Consider the following 19,614-nt stretch of genomic DNA (forward strand, 5'->3'; position numbering starts at 1 on the left):
CTTCTCGGTCTCCGAACATGCTTCTCGGTCTCTTTTTGACGGGTGGCTTGAACGTGCTCGATGCGCACACGTCGTCAACGACGATGGTTCTCCTTTTTGCGCCCAAGTAACCCCGCTGTTAGGTGGCGTTAGCAGAGCCACGCTCGCGCTATCTCTCGCAATGCGCTTCAACCACACCGACTGCCGCGGGCACCAAACCACGCGGCGAAGCCGGATTACAGGAGACGGAAGCTATGCAGGAAAACAACATATCAGTGGACGCGTGAGAGTCGCGCATCCCAACAACTGGCATCTTGAACTCTTGTTCCCTTTCCTGATTATCATTTATCATTATCTTTGTCTTCTGCATATTAATCTTCAGCCCCACTCTTACACTCTCTCTGTTCAGGTCCTCAATCATTTGTTGTAACTTGTCTCCAGTGTTGCTGAACAGGGCATTGTCGTCTGCAAACCAAATGTTGCTGGGATATTCACCGTTCATTCTTACTCCTAAGGCTTCCCAGTTTAATAGCTTAAATACTTCTTCCAAGCATGCAGTGAATAGCATTGGGAGAGATTGTGTCTCCTAGTCTGGTATAGGTATCATCCTACTCTTTCACGTAATTCACCTGCGGAGTCCAAGATAGGTCTCTGTCCATTATGACTCCCAAAAACCTGTGACTTCTGCTGTATGGTATAAGTTGCCCGTTAATAGATACGCCGTAAGCAGACATTCGCTTCCTCGTGAATGCCACCATAGCGCACTTCCCGCATGAAATTTCAAGTCCTGGTTCATTAAGGTAACGAGATGTCATTGTGGCTGCCTTCTGAAGCCGAGCGCGAAGCTGAAGTCGTGTCATTCCGGATGCCCAAATGCAGATGTCGTCCGGATAGATGAAAAGTCGTACGTTGCTGGGCAGGTTGTCAACTAATCCACAGAGGGTGAGATTGAAAAAAGTCGGGCTACGCACTCCTCCTTGAGGTACTCCTCGGCTACCGTAATGCTCGGATGTCGGGCCATTTTCTGTGTTCACGTAGAATGGCCTCCTCTGTAAGTAGCTGCACACCCACATATACATCTTACCACCAAGTCCGACTGCTTCTAATGTGGTAAGGATGGCTTCATGGGTGACATTATCATAAGCCCCTTTAATGTCTAGAAACAGAGCAGCAGGTAGTCGCTTATAGGCCTTTTGGTGTTGCACAAATGTTACCAAGTCAACAACGTTGTCTGTTGACGAAAGGCCACGTCTGAATCCGGCCATAGCATCCGGGTAGATTTCATAGTATTCTAAGTACCATTACAGACTTGTGAAAATCATTCTTTCCATTGTTTTTCCGACACAGCTGGCAAGTGCGATCGGACTGTATGAGGAAATTTCCAAAGGCGACTTGCCAGTTTTAAGAAGTGGAATGAGGCGAGTTGACTTCCATTCTTGCGGAACCGTGGCCGTCTGCCAGGAGTCGTTGTACAAGAGCAAGAGTGTTTTCCGACCTTGGTCTCCTAGGTTACACAGGGCACGGTATGTGATGCAGTCAGGTCCTGGCGCTGAAGAACGTCTGCACAAAGCCAGCGCAGCTTCTAGTTCTTCCATAAACTGCTATCTGTCTATATTTAGTCTATCTATAGTCTATACATATCTATCTATCTGTCTATCTATGCTATAGACTGCTATATGACTGCTATCTGTCACCTGTTCAGGTTCCTTGCAGGAAAAAGTTGGGGAGTATCTATACACGCTATGTTACAGCTGTACATGGCGTTGTTCGTTGGATTCCTGCGATACAGCCTGCCTGCAATATCCAACACCCGCCAGGCTAACCTGCGTACGATTCAGAGTATTCAGACCCAAGCCCTTAAGATATGTCTTGGCTTACCACGCAGTGCATCAACGGCTGAAGCCATTGCCCTTGCGCAAGATTATCCAATCACGACGCACATTACCGTTGAGACAATGCGTACGCATCTCAGACATTATGCTGGGACCCCTTCCCACCACTTGGCGAGCCTCACTGCTGCAAGGCCCTGCTCGACATTTAGCTGTAGTGTCAGTGCACATCGTGCATCGTTTACTTCAGGGTACGCACCTGCGGCCAAGCCAGCGTTTCCTCCGTGGTGTTTGAGCCGTCCACAAGTACATATAATGATTCCGGAAAGAGACAGATCTACCGGCCCCGGCTCTAAAACAGCTGAGCTTACTTCTTTTGCATGAAAAGTACAGCAACCACATGCACATTTATACTGATGGATTGACTGCGTCGTGCAGCTCTGGTGGTGCCGTGGCTATACCAACGCGATGAATGACACTGCGGTTCAAGACATCGCATTTATTTATTTATTTATTTTAGGTACTTTCAAGGCCCGAAGGCATCACAGGAAGGAGTGGGTGAACATAACAAAAAAAAAATTCTGCAATATACAGACATATTCAACATGGCGTTTCATGAATGCTGGTTTTGAAGGTGTCGGTATCCAGGATGGCTGCAACGGTGGCGGGAAGGTGATTCCAATCTTTGCTTGTGCTAGGGATGAATGCATTACTACAAAGTTTAGTACGTGAAGACGGCACACCAAGTTTGAAACTGTGGTCAGAGCGAGATATGTATGACGGTTGGATGATAAGCTGTTCTTACAACAAAGGGTTGTGGTGGTAGATTTTATGGAATAGCGAAAGGCGGAAGCACCTATGACGGAAAGAAAGTTCTGGCAAGTTAAGTGTTGTCCTCATTGAGGTAACGCTAGCATGTCGGGAGTAGTTTGATATGATGAAACGCGCTGCACAATTTTGAATGGCTTCTATGCTGTTTATCAGTGTAATGTTAGCCGGATCCCAAATGGCGCATGCGTATTCTAGTTTGGAGCGAACTAATGTTTTGTAGAAAGTAATTTCAGTGACGATGGTGCGGATGAGAAGTTTCGGCGCAAATAGCCCAACATGCGATTGGCATTGCTACATATAATGTCGACAGCCATGTGCCAAGAAAGGTTGCTGGTGATGTTTAGTCCAAGGTATTTGTGCGATGAGACAACTGAGAGAGGGCTATTATTTAGGAAATATGTATGCAGATTAGTAGTATTGGTACGCTGTGATACACGCATGCATTTACATTTGCTTAATGGCGTTTTTCACTGGTCGATTCGGAGCAGGATTTCTTGCTCCGTGGCAACGAATCCGAATTTCACTGGTCGATCTGGAGCGGGTTCGCGCGTTCCACTGGTCGTTTCGGATCAACTCGCTCCGCGCCGGATCGCTCTGAGTTGCTCCGCCGCCGTGGCGCGGATTCGGGCGGAAATAGTTCGCGGCACTTCCGGCTTCAAGCGAAATCGGTACCCGGTTGGTGCGCACAACATTGTGTTGCTTCGCAAGATGGCTGCGTTCGGTGCTGCTGCAGCGCTCGCGTTTAGCGACGAGAGCGCGGACGACAGCGATTACGAAGTGACGCAGGTGCTGTACGAAGACTTCTATGCACGTTGTCCATGCACAATCCCTGCTGGCGCGACATGGAAATGACGGGCTATGCGACTGCCACGGTCAAATTACACACGGGGGACGGCGAGTTTGGTTGCCGTGGAAACGTACAGAACGGAAGTAGGGCATGGTTTTCAGAACCGGTTCGTGCGACGTGTACACAGACTTCCTGTGTGATCCGCCGCGGAGCGTTTTTGCGCTCCGCTGGCCGATTCGGATTCCTGAAACCCGAGCGCTCGCTCCAGATCGACCAGTGAAAAACGCCATAAGTTAAGCTTCATAGACCACTTGTTACACCATAACAGAACGTTATTAATGTCGTCTTGAAGTTTACGAGAATCATTGAGGTCAGTAATTTTATGATATATAACGCAGTCATCATCAAAAAGCCTAATTGTTGAAAATTTCACACAGGAAGCAAAATCATTAATATAGATTAGAAAAAGTAGAGGGCCGAGAACCGACCCTTGCGGCACGCCTGACGTTACCGCGAGGGGCGCAGCCGACGAATTGTTCGCGATTACGTGTTGTGTTCTATCAGCAAGAAAGTTTTTAATGCAGTCCAGTACTAGCGGGTCAATGTTAAGAAGACTATGTTTATAGATTAGTAGGTTATGGGTTACGGTATCGAAGGCTTTAGCAAAATCGATAAAGATGCAATCGGTGTCAAATCCTAAGTCGGTATTAGAAAAGAGGTCGTTAGTAAAGCAAGCTAGTTGCGTTTCGCAGGAGAAGGATTTCCTAAAGCCGCGCTGACTGTTGTTAAAAAAAGAGTTCGTCTCAAGAAAATCAACTATGTGGTAATATATTATGTGCTCCAGAATCTTGGAGGGAATACTGGTTAGTGATATGGGACGGTAGTTTTCGGGACAATGTGTGTTACCTGATTTCTGAACAGGACCCACCTTCCCCACCTTCCAGCCGCTTGGTAGAGATGAGCAGTGTAATGATTGTTGGAATATCCTAGAAAGAATAATTGATGAATGCAGTTCCGTACACTTGAGTATTTTTGAAATAATTTCATCTGAACCCGCCGACGAAGATATCTTCAAATTACCGATTAGTTTTTTAATGCCGACCCAGTCTATAAGAATTGAATCCATTGGGATATCATAAACTTCCGTTGAAGGTGGCAAAAGCATAGCTGCAGCGTCATGAAAAAAGGAAGCAAAGACATTATTAAAAATTGTGCAACACTGATCACTTTGAACAGGGGTGTTAGATTGGGACAATTGTATTATCGCTGGTGTATTACCACGAACAACATTCCATAATTTACGTGGGTTGACATGTAAGTATGATGGTAATTTAATGTTGAAAAAGGTTTGCTTAGCTTGGGAAACGGCGCTACAATATTCATTGTTGATGCGGTTGTATTCGAACCAACGAATCGGGTTGTTAGATTTTGTTGCGGAACGAAATAACCGTTTTTTCTTGTTCCGAAGACTGCGCAAGGCGGCCGTAAACCAAGTCACGAGCATGTCACGACCTCAACGGCGGCAGAACTAACGGCCCTGCGTCGAACACTGGAATTCATTGATTCTGAAATACCTAGAAAATGGGCTGTGTTCTGTGATTCAAAACCGGCATTACAGTGCAGGCAGTCAGTTCTCCGACACGGATGCCATGACCAACTGACATACGAAATCGCGAAACTTTAATTACCATCACGTCCAACAAAAAGGTCACGAGGTCGTTTTTCAATGGGTACCCGGCCAATGTGGAATCAGTGGCAATGATTCCGCCGATAACGCTGCTCGCACAGCACATGAAGAAGAGCACAGCGTTGCAATTCCGCTTTCGAGGACGGACTCTGCAAGGCAGCTTGGACACCTGGCACGCAGTCTCACATTGACCGAGTGAAACTCGCCAAACTTACGACTTACACGACTGCATCGACTAAACCCCTCCCTGCAACTCCGACCTCCACTCGGACTTCCTCCACGTGAAGCTATGCTTCTCTGTCGCCTTTGGTTAAGAGTTGCCTTCACAAAGGCATACTCTACATTACTTGGAGTGACTGACAGTGCAGCATGCGATGTCTGTGGCACCGAAGAAAACATCGACCACCTGCTGTGCCACTGTCCACGATACACCCCTGAGAGACAGGAACTTGCCAAAACTTTCCAAAAACTGGACAATCGGCCGCTTTCTGTGCAGGTGCTGCTGGAACACCGCCCCCATCGCCCGTCGGCCCATAAAGCGGTGAAGGCGCTTTATGTGACTATTTATGTGACTATTTATGTGACTATCTGTGACTATTGCATTTTTTTGTAAGACCACACACGTCAGCGAACTCGCTGCAATTTCCTTCTTTCCTTCCCTCATCTCTCTCCCTGTTATCTTAGCCAACCGGACGTTATTCTGGTTAACCTCCCTGCCTTCTACTCATCTCTTTCCCTCCTACTTTCTTTTCCAGAGGGCTTTCCTATTTTTCCGTCCAGAGGGCCCGCGGCCGCGGGCCTTTTTGGCGGCCCGTATCTGAGCGGCGAGGTTGGAGCTCTTGAGCGCCTCCTACCACTCTTCTTCCGTGGTGAGATGATCGTGGTTTCGTAACGAGGGACATCGCCAGAGCGTGTTCTGAAGTGCAGAAGGGATCTCCGCAATCCGGACAATTGGGCTCGAACGAGTCCGCGTACCTGCTGACCCTGGCTAGGCTGGGCCGGGAACCAAGTGATCACGTGGGGGTGACGCGACTGCGGCAAATAAGGGCGACCGCCTCCCTCGAGACCGAACCCGTGGCGAAGGCTCTGACCGCCGATCGAGAACCAGTGTAGGCCTTCGGTCTGCTCCGGTCCAGGAGGGCGAGGGCCACCGCGACCTGTTCCGCCAGTGCCGGGGACAAGCCCCGCACCGACGCGGTGTTAAGGACGTTGCCCCTGTGATCTACAACGGCCGCCACGAACCGGTCGGACGAACCGTATTGGGCGGCGCCAACGAACGCGACCGACAGTGAATCGCCGGCGATGGATCCGAGAAATGCGGCCGCCCTGGCCCGGCGTCTGCCTATATTGTGTTGCGCGTGCACGTTGCGCGGGAACGGCGAGACCATGACGGTCTCCCGCGTCGAGTGCGCACCGCCTTTCCCTGCCGGCAGTGGGGTTGCAATCCAGCGCCTCCAGGATCACCTCCCCGCAGGCGAGGGAAAGAGCCTGACAACCTGCTCTATCTGTTGTGCCTCGACAACCTCGTGGAGGGTGTTGTGGACCCACAGCTGCATGAGCTTCTCCGTGCTAGTGCCCATGGAGATGCCGAGCACAATTTTGATGATCTTGCTCATCAGCGCTTGAAGCTTTGCCCTTTCGTATCCATGCCAGCGATGCGCGGCGGCCACGTACGTACGTGATGACTCGTTAGGAAAGCGTGGCACAATCTAAGGAGGTTGTCCACCCCCACCCTTCCACGACTGTTGGAGACCCGAGTGATAAGCCGTACCATGTTGTTCGGTTTGGTGGCGATACGAGCGATCGTTTGTCCGTTACAACCATTTGCCTGGATCAGCATACCGAATATGCGGATGACCTCTACCTTGGGAATGACCTGCCCGATGGCCGTGCGAATGGAGATGTCCATGTTCAGAGCATGATTAATGCCATCCACCTCGGAGACTCGCGAAGAGGCCGTGAATGGCGACGATGAAGAGAAGCGGCGAGATGACCGACCCCTGAAGGACCAGTTCGAAGGGATCAGCCTTTACTTCGCCCACCTTGAGAATGGCGCGCGTGCCCCGAGTTTTTCAAGCATTATGTCTCCTCCATCTTTAAATAAATCGACTGCTTTCCATCTTCTCCTGCCGCTTTCCTCGTTTGATGTCTTGCAAGCCCCTTCTGACCTCATCGCTAGTTATAGGAGTTTCTGTATCCTGTTCATTAGTGTTTCTAGTGGAGGTACCCTGGCTCCTCTGATTACTGTACAGGTCAGTATAGAATTCTTCCGCTGCTTTTACTATATCATTGAAATTGCTGACGATATTACTCTTCTTTCAGTGCACACATCTTGGCTTGTTCTATGTCAAATTTTCTTCTCACTGATTTCATGCTGCGTTCATTTTTTATTGCTTCTTCAGTCTTTCTGACATTATAGTTTTGAATATCCTTTGCTTTCTCCTTGTTGATCAGTTTCGACAATTCTGCGAATTCTATTTGATCACTTGAGTTGGACACTTTCATTTTTGTAGTTTCTTTATTCAGTCCTTCGTTGCTTCGGAAAGCTTACCTACTGGTTACGTTGGTGCCCTACCTCCCACTTCAGCTGCTGCTTCTGAAGCCAGCCGAGTTGTTGTTGATCTGAGTGCCTGTGGCGCATGCCCAAAGAAAGTGAGGGATTGGCCATAAATCAGGTGGGTAAATTAGGTGCATTAAAGACAAGTGACTTAACAATTTTAACGTTGGAGCTTAAATAGCAAAATTTTTTGTGCGTGGGAAGAAAAGCTATCAAAAGGAAAACCGTACATCAGTACAGACAATCAGTATAACAAGGAAACCGATTGGTTTCAATTAGGTAATTTTGCATTGCCAAATAAACATTTCTGTGCTTGAACCCAATAATGGAGGATCCAAGAGATAGGATCACAGACAGATAAATTTAGGCCAATATTGCGAAGCCGGATTTTCCTGTAGTAATTTTCTAATAACAGAAAAACGCTTGCAAGACAACAAGAAATTATCTGTCATTGCCGCTTCGCCACAGAATGCGCATAATGGTGGCAGCACCTCCAGGATGACCTGTATACTGTGACTGTATACCAGAGCTGTGTAGATAGCAGTTCAATGTAGTTCAAAAATTATAGCGTTTTACGTGCCAAAACCACCATCTAATTATGAGGCAAGCCGTAGTGGCGGACGCCGAATTAATTTTGACAGAGTGTTCTTTAACGTGTCCCTAAATCTAGTACATGGATGTTTTTGGATTTCGCCCCCATCAAAATTAGATCCTGCGACCTCGTGCTTAGCACCGCAACACTATGAAAATGCGGGCCATTCGCGTGGGTATGCGCCAGTGCTGCTCTTCAATGAACCTCTTTGACGCCAACTTGGGCTGTTGGGTATGTGCTATGGGCGGGCTTCATAGCAGCGCGATAGAGGAGCCCGGCTGCAGTATGCTGCCTTTACGTGACGCCCTTGGGGCAATTCGCAAAGTTGGATAGTCATAGTAGTTAAGTTCTGCCCGAATTTTTTCAAGGAGCCACGCCGTGCACCTCATCAGCATCTTCATGCCCAGCTGTCGAAGGATCGCCAGGAGAAGGGTAGAGAACGGTGATGCTGGTGAAGCATCACGAGAAATGTTTTCTCGCTCTTGTCAAGAACTTCTTTGGGACGCACATAACGCTGTATTCGTTCTCCGCAGTAATGTCTGCTATGTACTCTGAAATACATGCTCAAACGCCACCACACCCAAGAGCTCACGCGGTGCACAAAACCCCGCACAAACTGCAGAGTGCTAAAGCTGCACAAAAGCGCAGGGGTTAACCTACGCAGGCTTTGAACTTGGGGTATTCTGCAAGGGCATGGGTTCGATACCCTGTGGCGGTGGAACAACACTCGCGTTTGACGATGAATATATTGGTCGAGCTTTAAGAGTTCAAAGGGCTTCTAAAGAATGATTTGAGGCGTCGCATTCTTGTACAGAATGCGTTCTCGATGACGGGTAAACGCAGGCTGCGGCGTGATGGCGCGAGTTTCTCGATCAGCGTTGACGACCCCGCCATCACGCACACAAGGCTCGAGGATGAGTACCGCCTTGCTCTCAAGCTCGGACTTGGCCCCGGCGACCTGCTGCAATGCGTGAGTGAACCTTTTCGCGGCGCATGTGAACTCTACAGCTGATTACATGATTAAGCATCGCGACAATGCATAATGTCCATGTCGTTTTAAGCCCTTAACACAAAAACACTACTGTGAATTTTAAGTTGTCGAGGATCTCACGACCTGAGAGAAATTTAACTATCAGGATTACAGGGAGAGGTGTACAACCCTTCGTAAACTTCAAAAGCAGACAAAATCAACGTCGTAAAGCTTGCCTGAGATTTTTTACTCAACAGACGAGTTTTCCATAATGTTACCGTTCTAGAAATATGGGCTACTCCTAAAGACGTGCATGACATGCCAATGAAAGAAAACTGCAACATTCTGTGTTTAAGGTCCCAAAGCTGCATTGGGGATGCCGGACTGGGGGCCGCATAAATATTTTGACTGGATGAGGTTCGTTAATGTTTTAAGCATGGTACACGAGATTTCTTGCATTCTGCACCCTTTATAGGTAACATGCGAATTCAGGGGACTTTATAGGCACTCTGAGAGCTGTAGTAGGCAGACCTTTTTTATAGTTTTGTCGCGCTGCCATACAGTGGCAGGCTTTTATTTATTACTCGCTTCGTAATTTTCGTTTTTCATGAAGAATTTCGCTTTCGTTACTGCACGCATTACTGAGCCCCATTGGCGTGTACACGCAGCCAGCGCGCAAGGCATGTTGATATAGCAGGAACCTTCTTAAGCTAGTAGTTTAAGGACACCTAGGTGACATGCTACAACATACATGTCCAACGTCCAAACAAGAGAAAAGGGGTCACGAAAAGATGGAGAGTTGATCAACAGTTGGCGAACAAGGAAAACCTTAACTTGAAGGCAGTGGTTTGACAAGGAAACTTGGACTCATCATGGCTACAGATGCTATCTTTGGCAGAGCTGATAGCTTCATGTACTACGTGATGCCTGTGTGTGTAAGGATGTTCCACATTATCTGCCAAGCCTGAGAGTTTCTATATGCCCAAGAAAGTGGACGGGAGTACATCGGCCGCCGAACAGAAGTGTTCGTTGACCTAGATGGTGCTGGCTGAAAGAAGTGTTTCTTTAGCCGCAAATTAAAACGCGCACAAAAGGAAGACACACAAACGACGGGCTGTTCGTGCCGTCGTCTGTGTTACTTCCTTTTGTACGCTTTTTAATTTGCGGCAAAAAAAAAGTATTTCATTAATGTATTCATGATTTTTACATTTAGATTAAACAGTTAATTTTTGCTATGTTTCCCTTGGCTACCTTGCTTCTAGGCTTCAGGTGGTTGTAAGAAAAGATCGATACTCTCGATTCCCCTCATTTCTTTCGCTGAAAAAAAAAGATAGAAAGAGAAATGCTCATGGAAAAAATGCGGTGGTAGCTTGTAGCCGCCTCGCGCTTTTCAGAGAGGCGATCGTGATGCATGGGTCACAAAAGGCCTACCGGAAGTGCGAGCTAAACAATAGTAACAATTAGCAATAATTAATTTTTATACTTCGATGTAACTATAGGATAGGATAACGAATATGCATAACGCCAAAGTATTTCGACACCCATATTGGGAAAAAGACATCACAACTCTGCTAGAGAATTCCGTGATCGTCACAAATTGTTAGTAAGCAAACTACAGACTATGTTATCGATTTCTCAAACTCAGATCAAATTATGGTAAACAGTGCCTAAACTACTTGATTCCTGATCTCTTGAATGATAACCGAGGTATCTAAACTCAAATTCACCAAGCACAGTCTCTGATACATCTCAGAGAGCGATTTTATAGCATAATATTAAGGAACCAGTCCTCCTCCTGTTAAAATTTTATTTCCGGGGCTTAGACAATACAAAACTTGGCACAGTTACATTGCGATGTATGTTTTTTAAAATTTTGATGGCAGGCTTTGTTTTACTTGTTTAGCGAGCTTATGCAACAACATATAGTGGGTTCTTTGCTGCATTTCTTATGGAAAGTTGTTTTGTTAGCCATGTTTTTTAGCTCCTGGAGGGTATGCATGCACCTTGCCCTGTATGAAAAGGAGTGTGGCACCTGCAGTGGAGCCCTAACGGACTGCGCTAGGTCTGACCGTGCCAAGTCTGACGTCTCTGTTAAAGAATCGGAGTATTTAAAGATAACTCTGTCTACTTCTTCGTAAAATCATTTGTCGATTATTTATGTGCTTGTTGTTGAGATATTGAAGTCAATTTTGGCAAAATGAAACTACATATTTCTTATTCGCTTTCTTTAATTTGTGACACCATGATAGCATTCAACCACTCTTGTTGTTCCAGTGTACACTATATCGAAGACAGGGGCACAGTGCAGTTGGAGACAGGAACCTTCAGTGCCTTCTTGAGTTCTTTTTGTTTGAAATGTGGTTCTGGCGTAGGATAAACTAAACGGAAAGGGACAGAAAGGCGCCGCTTTGTTCGCCAGAACCACATTTCGAGCAGGAACCAACTAGCCCAGCATCACATTGTGCTCATTTTGTTTGCGTTCCTAATGAGCATGGAATGAAGGATGTTAGTCTCGGATTTATGATCAAGTACATATGCGTTGAGGACTGAATGGCCTGAATAGTGCAGCTTCAATACATGCTTTTCAAATAAATGACAGACTAAAAAATAATTAAGCGACTTTCTAAGTGTACATTGCAGTTTTCCGTGCTAGTAATGCCCAACTCATTAGGAATTGGGCTGAATGTCTACGACATGCAATTTAGAAAAATCAAGATGAGAAGCGGAATTCGCAATGACCCAATGTGGATTGCATTCTTGCAATATTTGCTTACAATGGTGCTCGGTTAAATTGTTACCAGAACAACATGCCCTGCACCTATTTTTGTTTTGCTTGGAGAAAAATTATCTTGCAGCATTTCTCGTGACGTCATTTTTTTCCTAATCGAATAAGGGATGTCGATATATGCAACGCATCACAGGTCTTCTCCATAAGGTCATGTGCAGTTGAATTCTGCTGTTAATTGCACACAAAAAGCTTACAATGATTTGTTTTCTTTGTGTACTAACAGAACCGGTCGGCCATATCTGCCTGCTTCTTACCTGCAGATGAAAAATGGGAACTCTGGCAGAAATTCAACCAATTGACAAATGCGGAGACGGCGGACACATGATGCGTGCATTTTCTTTGAGAACACGAAATAAAGCTCGCAGACACATTTTAAAATTTGCACAAATGGCACTGATAGTACTATTCAGAAGGATGAGTAAAATTTGGATTTCTTTACGGTTAGAACATATTTCATCACCTTGAGATGGCAACAATAACCCAAATCTCCACAGAGGCAGTTAAACTAAATTGTCTGCAACTCTGTAGGATACGAATTATTATTCAAAACGTAAATGTAATGTTTTACGTTAGTATAATTGGTAATAAAGGAAAATAAATTCAGCTAAAGTGCAAACCACAGGGCATAGCACAAGTAAAGTGAGTGCCCTGCCATTACTGTCTAGGTTGAAGTGTAGTTGCATAATAAATACTCAGTGCATGAAAACAAGTTCATAATTAAAGAACAATAATTATATTCGGTTAAAGCGGCTGACTGACGTTTAGATGCAGTTTTGATCTGCTTTTAAGACGGCTTTGACATGCAAGTCACGAGTCATTTTTCACCCTCACCTTTCTGATACCCATAGCAAGTCAATGCAAAAACACAATGCGAAAGATATCCATTGTGTAGTCCTTTATTAAGTTTATAAAAAATATATGACTCACGGAAACTGGCGGCACGCGGTTAGTAAAGCGCCCCCATACAAAAGCAAAATGTTAAAGAACAGAAACAGTCTCCTTAGCTACCACTCTCTCTGACAAGTGACAAATGCAGCACCTTCGATTAAGTACAAAACAAATCCAGCCCTACACAAAGCACCAGGTAAAAGCCAGAAGCTGGACTGTAATTTAATCACACTTGTCAATAACAACATCAAAGGAACACTGCAACGGCAGCTGCGTGCAAAGAGAGAGACTTAAGTACACCTACAAATATATGACACAATCTCAAAGGCATTTAGGACTGCAAATTAAAAAATGCTGATCGTTAATAACAACTAGCTGCCCATTCTTACAGATAGCTAAACATACAAGAGTAAAAAAACGGCTGCAATTGGCCACTTTCCACTGTCTTAGTCGAGTTGAGAGCAGTTGTCAATAAAGTGGTTAGCAACAAATCCACAACTGAGATGCTGCATCAACCTTGGCTCTGCACTTGCTGCTTGTAGGCATTGGGAACAGTCCGAATAACTGCAGATGAAATCGATGACTCTGTCTTCTGAAAAGAAGTACTTGGCACACGACAGGTGTGGCAAATGACGTACACTTGGTCACAGAAAAAATGGCTTATTTCAGTACAATGCAACTTAGTGGCTTCATGCTAATGCTTAACTACAGAAGCGTCATGTCCTTCTTGATGCAGTTCAACTTCATCCAGCAGAATAAGCAAAAGGCGGGTCACAGCATCACAGGGGGCCTTTTATGAAGGTCTCATTTGTCCAGGCCATTAATGATACACCCAGTTGCTATCTTCCGAGGCTCTGTCACAGGTATACGATCCAACGAATCCTGTAAGAAGTCTGAAAGCACTTGCACTTCACAAGGACTTTGCCAGTATTTCACCCCTCTTTGCCGAAACTGGCAGCTCCAGCCAGAAAGTTTGGTGACCAAGAGTTGTGCACACTCTTTATAACCTGTGGCACCTAGAGCATATCAACGAAGAGAGGGCTAATGCTGGATGATTATGTCCATCTGTGGGCGAACCATTCCTAAAGATAAGCTGTCTCCGGTGGTGCAACTCCTCTGAAAGCTCTAATACTACAGCTCCTATACCTCAGTGCCCGTAATCCCTAATGTTATTATCATTAGGACAGTGTCACAATGTAAGCAAGTAGGCCAGTACTGTCTGTGCAGGGTGTCATCAGCAGCTCTGTCACAAAAAAGCAACAAAAAAGTGGTAGGATACACGTTCTCATCATATATTCCAATCATTATTGCTTTCGTGTGGCAGAGCCATCGACATGTTGATGATGATGCAGACAATGTTCATGAATTGTTGCGGAGTGTGGCAGCACAATTAATGTGCCACCACAGATGACTCAGGAAAGTGCTCCTTTAGAAAAACTACCATTATACATTAAATTACACTAAAATTCTTGCAGGCACATTGCGGCCACCTTCCAGGTTCCTTCATTTCTGTGCTAGAGCAAGGCATTTATCCGTAGCTGTGTTATGTTCATTGTGCACTCAAGGTTCGCTAGGACCCAGTGTTGTTCGATCATGCTTCCAGCAAGAGAAAATTATCACTGGATGTAGGGGAGCTTTTTTTTTTTTATCAGAAGTTCACTTTTCATGCGATTAACCGTTTTTTTTTTGTTCATAAACACGAAACACATTGTGCAGATTTTTCATACGATTGTTAAACCTCCAATAATATCGCACATCTTGCTTCTAGAAACAATGAGATGGCTGCATACGTAATCGTGAAAGTCTTTTCTTTGGTTGCCGATGCGAATTCATGAATTTAAATTAATGCCAGCACAGTTAGAAAACAGGCATTAGGCAGACTTGCTAAACATGATCTTCTGTTAGTGTGGCTGTCGTAGTATACTCAAGAATACTATCAGTAATAATGCACTTGAATTATTGTAGCGGCAATGATATCTAGCAACCTTCTACTATTCCCATGAGAGCATAAAACAAAAGCATTGAGAGGCCAGCAGGAACATGCCAATGTGTGGTACACGTTGAGCGCTGGGAGTTTGTCATGGCCAGGCACGCCGGCAGCATGACTACCCTTCCCCCCCTCAAAAAGAAGAGAGGGAAGGTGATAGCTTGTGACGTAGGCCACTTTAAAGCTCTCCGAATTCTAGGTTCATCCTTGACTGGCCCTTTCAAAACAGCCATAGTAGTATTCTCAACACGGAGAGGAAATAAAGCGAGCACATTGCTGGAAGGCACCTGCAACAAATTTGCACCACCAGGCTGGCTTTAATGCCAAATGCAGCTTCCGCCAACATTGCGCATTGTGGACAGTAGCAGCAACGTTCACTTGCAGCAGTGTCTCCTACAGAAAATGACTGCTGGATAAATATATTGTAGATATCCTAGGCATCTTTCTCATAAATTGGTTAGGGACACAGAACATCTCTTAGTATTTGTCACAATCCCGCTGGATTCACACAAGTTTTCCTCACGACCTACTCGTATTGCGGTAAGTCATAGAAAATAGCCTATTTACACAATTAAAAGGCGCACCTTTTCCCCCTAAAATAGGTCTGAAAAATGCTTGTGTTCTTCAATTGGATATGAAACCACATTTGCAGCTTTGCCAACAAACTACTGTCGGTGCAAACATAATCGCCATAGCCATCCATATGGCGACAAAACTTGCTTTCTTATAGGTTGGCTTGGCAATGGCAATACACCACTTTCTTTATCAAGGCTCCTTAAAAAGGTTGTTTTACATGCTAAGAGGGTGGCACCAGAGCTACGTATTGCTTGTTTTTGGCATATTGAAGACTTGCCTACGCTGTCCGACAAACTGGCAAAGACTTTTGTTAAAGCATGTGCAACAAACGCATTCGTGATGGTTGAGGAGTCATTCAAGAAATGTGGAATACCAAATGCAACGAATGGCATGGACGGAAATGTGTCGAGGTCCATTAAAGTGATAACAATGTACCTTAAGTGTGAATAAAGTTTCATCCTGTGAAAGTAATTTCTTCTTTTTGCAAATATTGGAGGCACGCTTCATTTTTCTTGGTATATAAGTAGAGTGCATGCCTTCGGTGTCCATTATTTTCTTACTCTGAACCCTTACTACTTCAGAGGCAAATTATAATTAGGTAGGCATGGTACCTTATGCACTGCTGTTGTTTTGTACTACTTCACTATCGCTCAAGGTGTTGTTGATTGTGGAAACAATATCTTAAAGTTGCATCTGCCTCTGATGTAAACAACTAGCAACAGCTTTCCTATTCCTGTCCTAGTAGTGCACTTCAAGCTTATACCAGCTTATACAGGTATAAACGCATAATATGTTACAAATAAGAGACTTGGTATGTTATTCTTGCTCTTTCTTGAGCACAGGAGACTGTATACAGTATACTCAAGAGCATACGAAACCACAGCCATTGACATTTATTGTAATGTCAAAGTATATTGCAGTACATCAACAGTTTCACAAATACCTCACTGTTGTTGCGCACCTGGTTTTCAGCAGCCGCACAGACCACATGCCAAGTGCACAGCAATGCGGTATCAAAGAACAAAAAACAAGAACACAGGGATTATAATAGTGCTAATTGTCCGCGCAAGGACGAGACAACAGAACAGACAAGATAACAGAGAATGTTGACGATAAAGTCATGTCTACTATTGGATTCTGCACATTATGTAACTCATAATCACTGAGGGAAAGGGGGACATACGAAAGGGCCCATTTTTTCATCGAGCCTTAACAGAATACATTACATGCGCCTAAGAAAGCAGTCCAAGTTCCTTTTGTGAAGAACAAACAAATCAACACTGATGCACCTATCACAAAGTCCCGTCGTTTCTCTAGCCTCTATTTCTTTCGTCAGCCTGTCGTTTCTCTAGCCTCTATTTCTTTCGTCAGCCTATCGCATCTTCAGCGCAGCACTGTCGCTTCATCTAATCTGATTCACCCCCAAATTTGATGAATGCAGCTCCAACTCTAAATATGTTTTAAACCCTTGAAATGGATGTTCATGTTTTAGTACTAATCAAGTGTGAAACTGTTGAGAACATCACGTGCTGTATTTTTCAATTGTGATTCATCACAATTTACCAGCATACAAAATTGTCAATGTTAAAAGTCTACACTACTTTAGAATGCTCCAAATGTTCCTTTAGTAGCTTGTCACCCATGGCTAAAAAAAATATATTGCTGCACTTCAGTAAACATAGGGGCTTAACACTCAAGACTTCTTAAGCCTTAAAAACTTTTATTGACTTAAACGCGGTGCTAGTCATGAAGTAATACATCATAGATGCAAGATTGAGATATTCCAGGACTTGCCGAAAGGTGCCTCACTGTTGTGTCCATTTTCCTGCCAGGAAAGAAACTTGACTTCCTTAAACAATAGAAGCAATTTTATTGCATAGGCACGTGTTACATATGCTGTAACGCTGAATACGAGAATGGTGTCCTTTCATATGCTATCCTTTACCTCTGTCACTACAGCTTATGTACTTTTCAGAATCCAACAATAACTATGAAGTGATAGTCAGCCCTTTTATCTTCTGTTGTCTAGTGCTTTTTCCTTGCTATGAAAAATAGCACTATGTCGAACCAACTACTCCATCAGTACATTCTTGCCGATCACAAGGGCGTTCCATATCTACTAGCGTTATTCCTTCCACTCCTTGCATAAGCTGATCTTTGAAATGATCAACGCTAGCGAGATTATGCTCTGGTGACCAGCTCATCGTGTAGAAATGTCACTTGGGACACTGGTGCATCGTCTTCTCGAAGACACCCATTCAAAAAGACTGCACTAGGGGGAATGCGAAATGAACTAAAGTACCTGTACTGGGCGCAAAGAAATAGATTATCAGCGTTTATACATATATATGTATATTAAAGAACATCTCAATTCTTTTCTTTCTCTCTCTCTTTACGACTTGGCGACATTGGTGCTCTGGATCCTTTGCTCCCACTGTGCGATGAGGGCACTGCGGCGGCGTGGGACACTGGAAGTGTTGGACACCTGCTAGAAAAAAGGATGAACGTAAAGATAATCTTTACAGAGTCAATGCCAGAAGCCATGGTCAGTGAATGTTATAAGGTCAACTGCATATGATGTCATGCCGTCAAACTGGAACATAAGTAATACAGCTTCCAACTGTTTGGAGCAGTAGAATGATGTCGCACAGAGACGACTATGGAACTGTGAATGTTTCTTAGCAAATGCCTGACTTCTTGCGTTGTGTGTCCTGACATGCTGTGCTGGCAGAGACTTGAAAGGTAAAGCTGCTGTCTGGGTGCCAAGTGTCCAGTAAACCAGTGTTATATATATGCGCAAAGTGGACTGCACCATTTGTGAGTCGCTTCGTGACCTCACGGGTGTGCTATGGGTGTGGAAACGTGCTGTGGTACACGGCCATTGCAGCAAACGTTAAGGGAAATGACAGAAGTGCACCAGCAGATTATGTGTGCTGTGTTTATTGATCTCTACTTGTCTGTTAAATGAAACTAGGTTACCAAATTAGAAGTTTTCCTGACTTTCCAAGCTTGGTTTCTTATAGGGTCATTCCACGCCAACTGTCCTAACCGTGGCACTCAAGAAAAATAATTTCTCTAAAAAAAATTATGACGCATATAAACGTTAATTGCTTGAACAGTATTACCGCAAACATATTTTGAACGGAAAAAAGAACATGGCCACGTGAGCGCATTTCAATTTCACGAAATGATGGAAAACCAAGTGCAAAAAATTCGCCAAACATCAACCGTATTGCACATTATTTCAAAATGTGGGGTTTTGTGTTGTCTGAACATTTTCCTTTAATTATAAAACACTTTCACAAAATAATTTCGTGATTTTCACTCCCTAGCACTGAGGTGAAAATGTGCAAATTCTAGCGTTTTCGCGAAATTTTTCACAAGAAATAGTCAGGGGAGAAAACCTGGAATTAGCTTTGTAAAACTGTCACTAAATGAAATCGAGTGAACAAGGCTTCCGTAGCGAAGCCGAAACGTCCTTTAGATTTTTTTTTTTCATTTTTTAGCACTTCTATGTTGGTCGGTGTCCTTCGTTTTATTTCTTCAACTGTCACTAAAGCTTACTATCTTCCAAAATTTTATTTTCGCCTATGTTATGCTCCCAGGCTCTAAAACAAAAGCATCAATTTGGCAAAGATACCATTTCGGCCTATGTTTACATGTTTTTGACGCACTAAGGTGGCCCATAATAAAAATAAGCAGAAGAGCGGGTATCATTGAGAAGAATAACTTTCGCCACAAAAATTTTTGCATTTGCATTGAGAAAAAGATATTTGAATTTGAGTCCCACCATCGCATTACTATGGTATGTGCTTCCACTTCATCTGTTAGCATTTTTGTGGGAAAGACAAATCAGGGTGGTGCACATTGTAGTCTGCATGGGGAGCAATAAAAGCCGATCACCAGAAGTTTGTAAAAGTTTGAATCTTGAAGGTGTGCTTACTTAAGGTGGATCAAGTAGGTAACGGTAGGCAAATCATAAATTGTTTCTTTCCTGATTTGGTTTTTTTCCTCTCTACTAGTTGTGGGAGCTTTCTTTGTTGCCTTTTTGCTCACCATACCAGCCAAGTACTTGCTGGTGAGCTTCCTAGTTCTTTTCCTCCACTTTGAGTCAATGTTATTGCTGTACAAATGCCTGAACAC

At 44.5% G+C, this 19,614-nt stretch overlaps 2 protein-coding genes across 10 annotated transcripts in view; one reads left to right on the forward strand and one right to left on the reverse strand.

The window, feature by feature from the left end:
* The window catches only part of LOC142559771 (adenosine deaminase-like), a 100,760-nt gene extending 87,915 nt beyond the window's left edge, over positions 1 to 12,845 (forward strand). For all 3 annotated transcript variants that reach the window (XM_075671410.1, XM_075671409.1, XM_075671411.1), the window contains 2 exons: positions 9,106 to 9,232; positions 12,244 to 12,845. In XM_075671410.1, coding sequence (XP_075527525.1) covers positions 9,106 to 9,232; positions 12,244 to 12,345 — 229 coding nt within the window. In that variant the 3' untranslated portion in view covers positions 12,346 to 12,845. The remainder of the gene's footprint in view (positions 1 to 9,105; positions 9,233 to 12,243) is intronic.
* Positions 12,846 to 12,900: 55 nt separating this feature from the next.
* LOC142559769 (uncharacterized) overlaps positions 12,901 to 19,614 on the reverse strand; it is a 448,941-nt gene continuing 442,227 nt past the window's right edge. For 6 of the 7 annotated variants that reach the window (XM_075671401.1, XM_075671406.1, XM_075671403.1 and 3 more), the window contains one exon: positions 12,901 to 17,959. In XM_075671401.1, the coding sequence (XP_075527516.1) occupies positions 17,864 to 17,959 (96 nt within the window). In that variant the 3' untranslated portion in view covers positions 12,901 to 17,863. The remainder of the gene's footprint in view (positions 17,960 to 19,614) is intronic. The other variant, XM_075671402.1, reaches the window with a different exon arrangement.

Source organism: Dermacentor variabilis, chromosome 10, assembly GCF_050947875.1.
Source record: "Dermacentor variabilis isolate Ectoservices chromosome 10, ASM5094787v1, whole genome shotgun sequence".
Lineage (NCBI taxonomy): Eukaryota > Metazoa > Arthropoda > Arachnida > Ixodida > Ixodidae > Dermacentor > Dermacentor variabilis.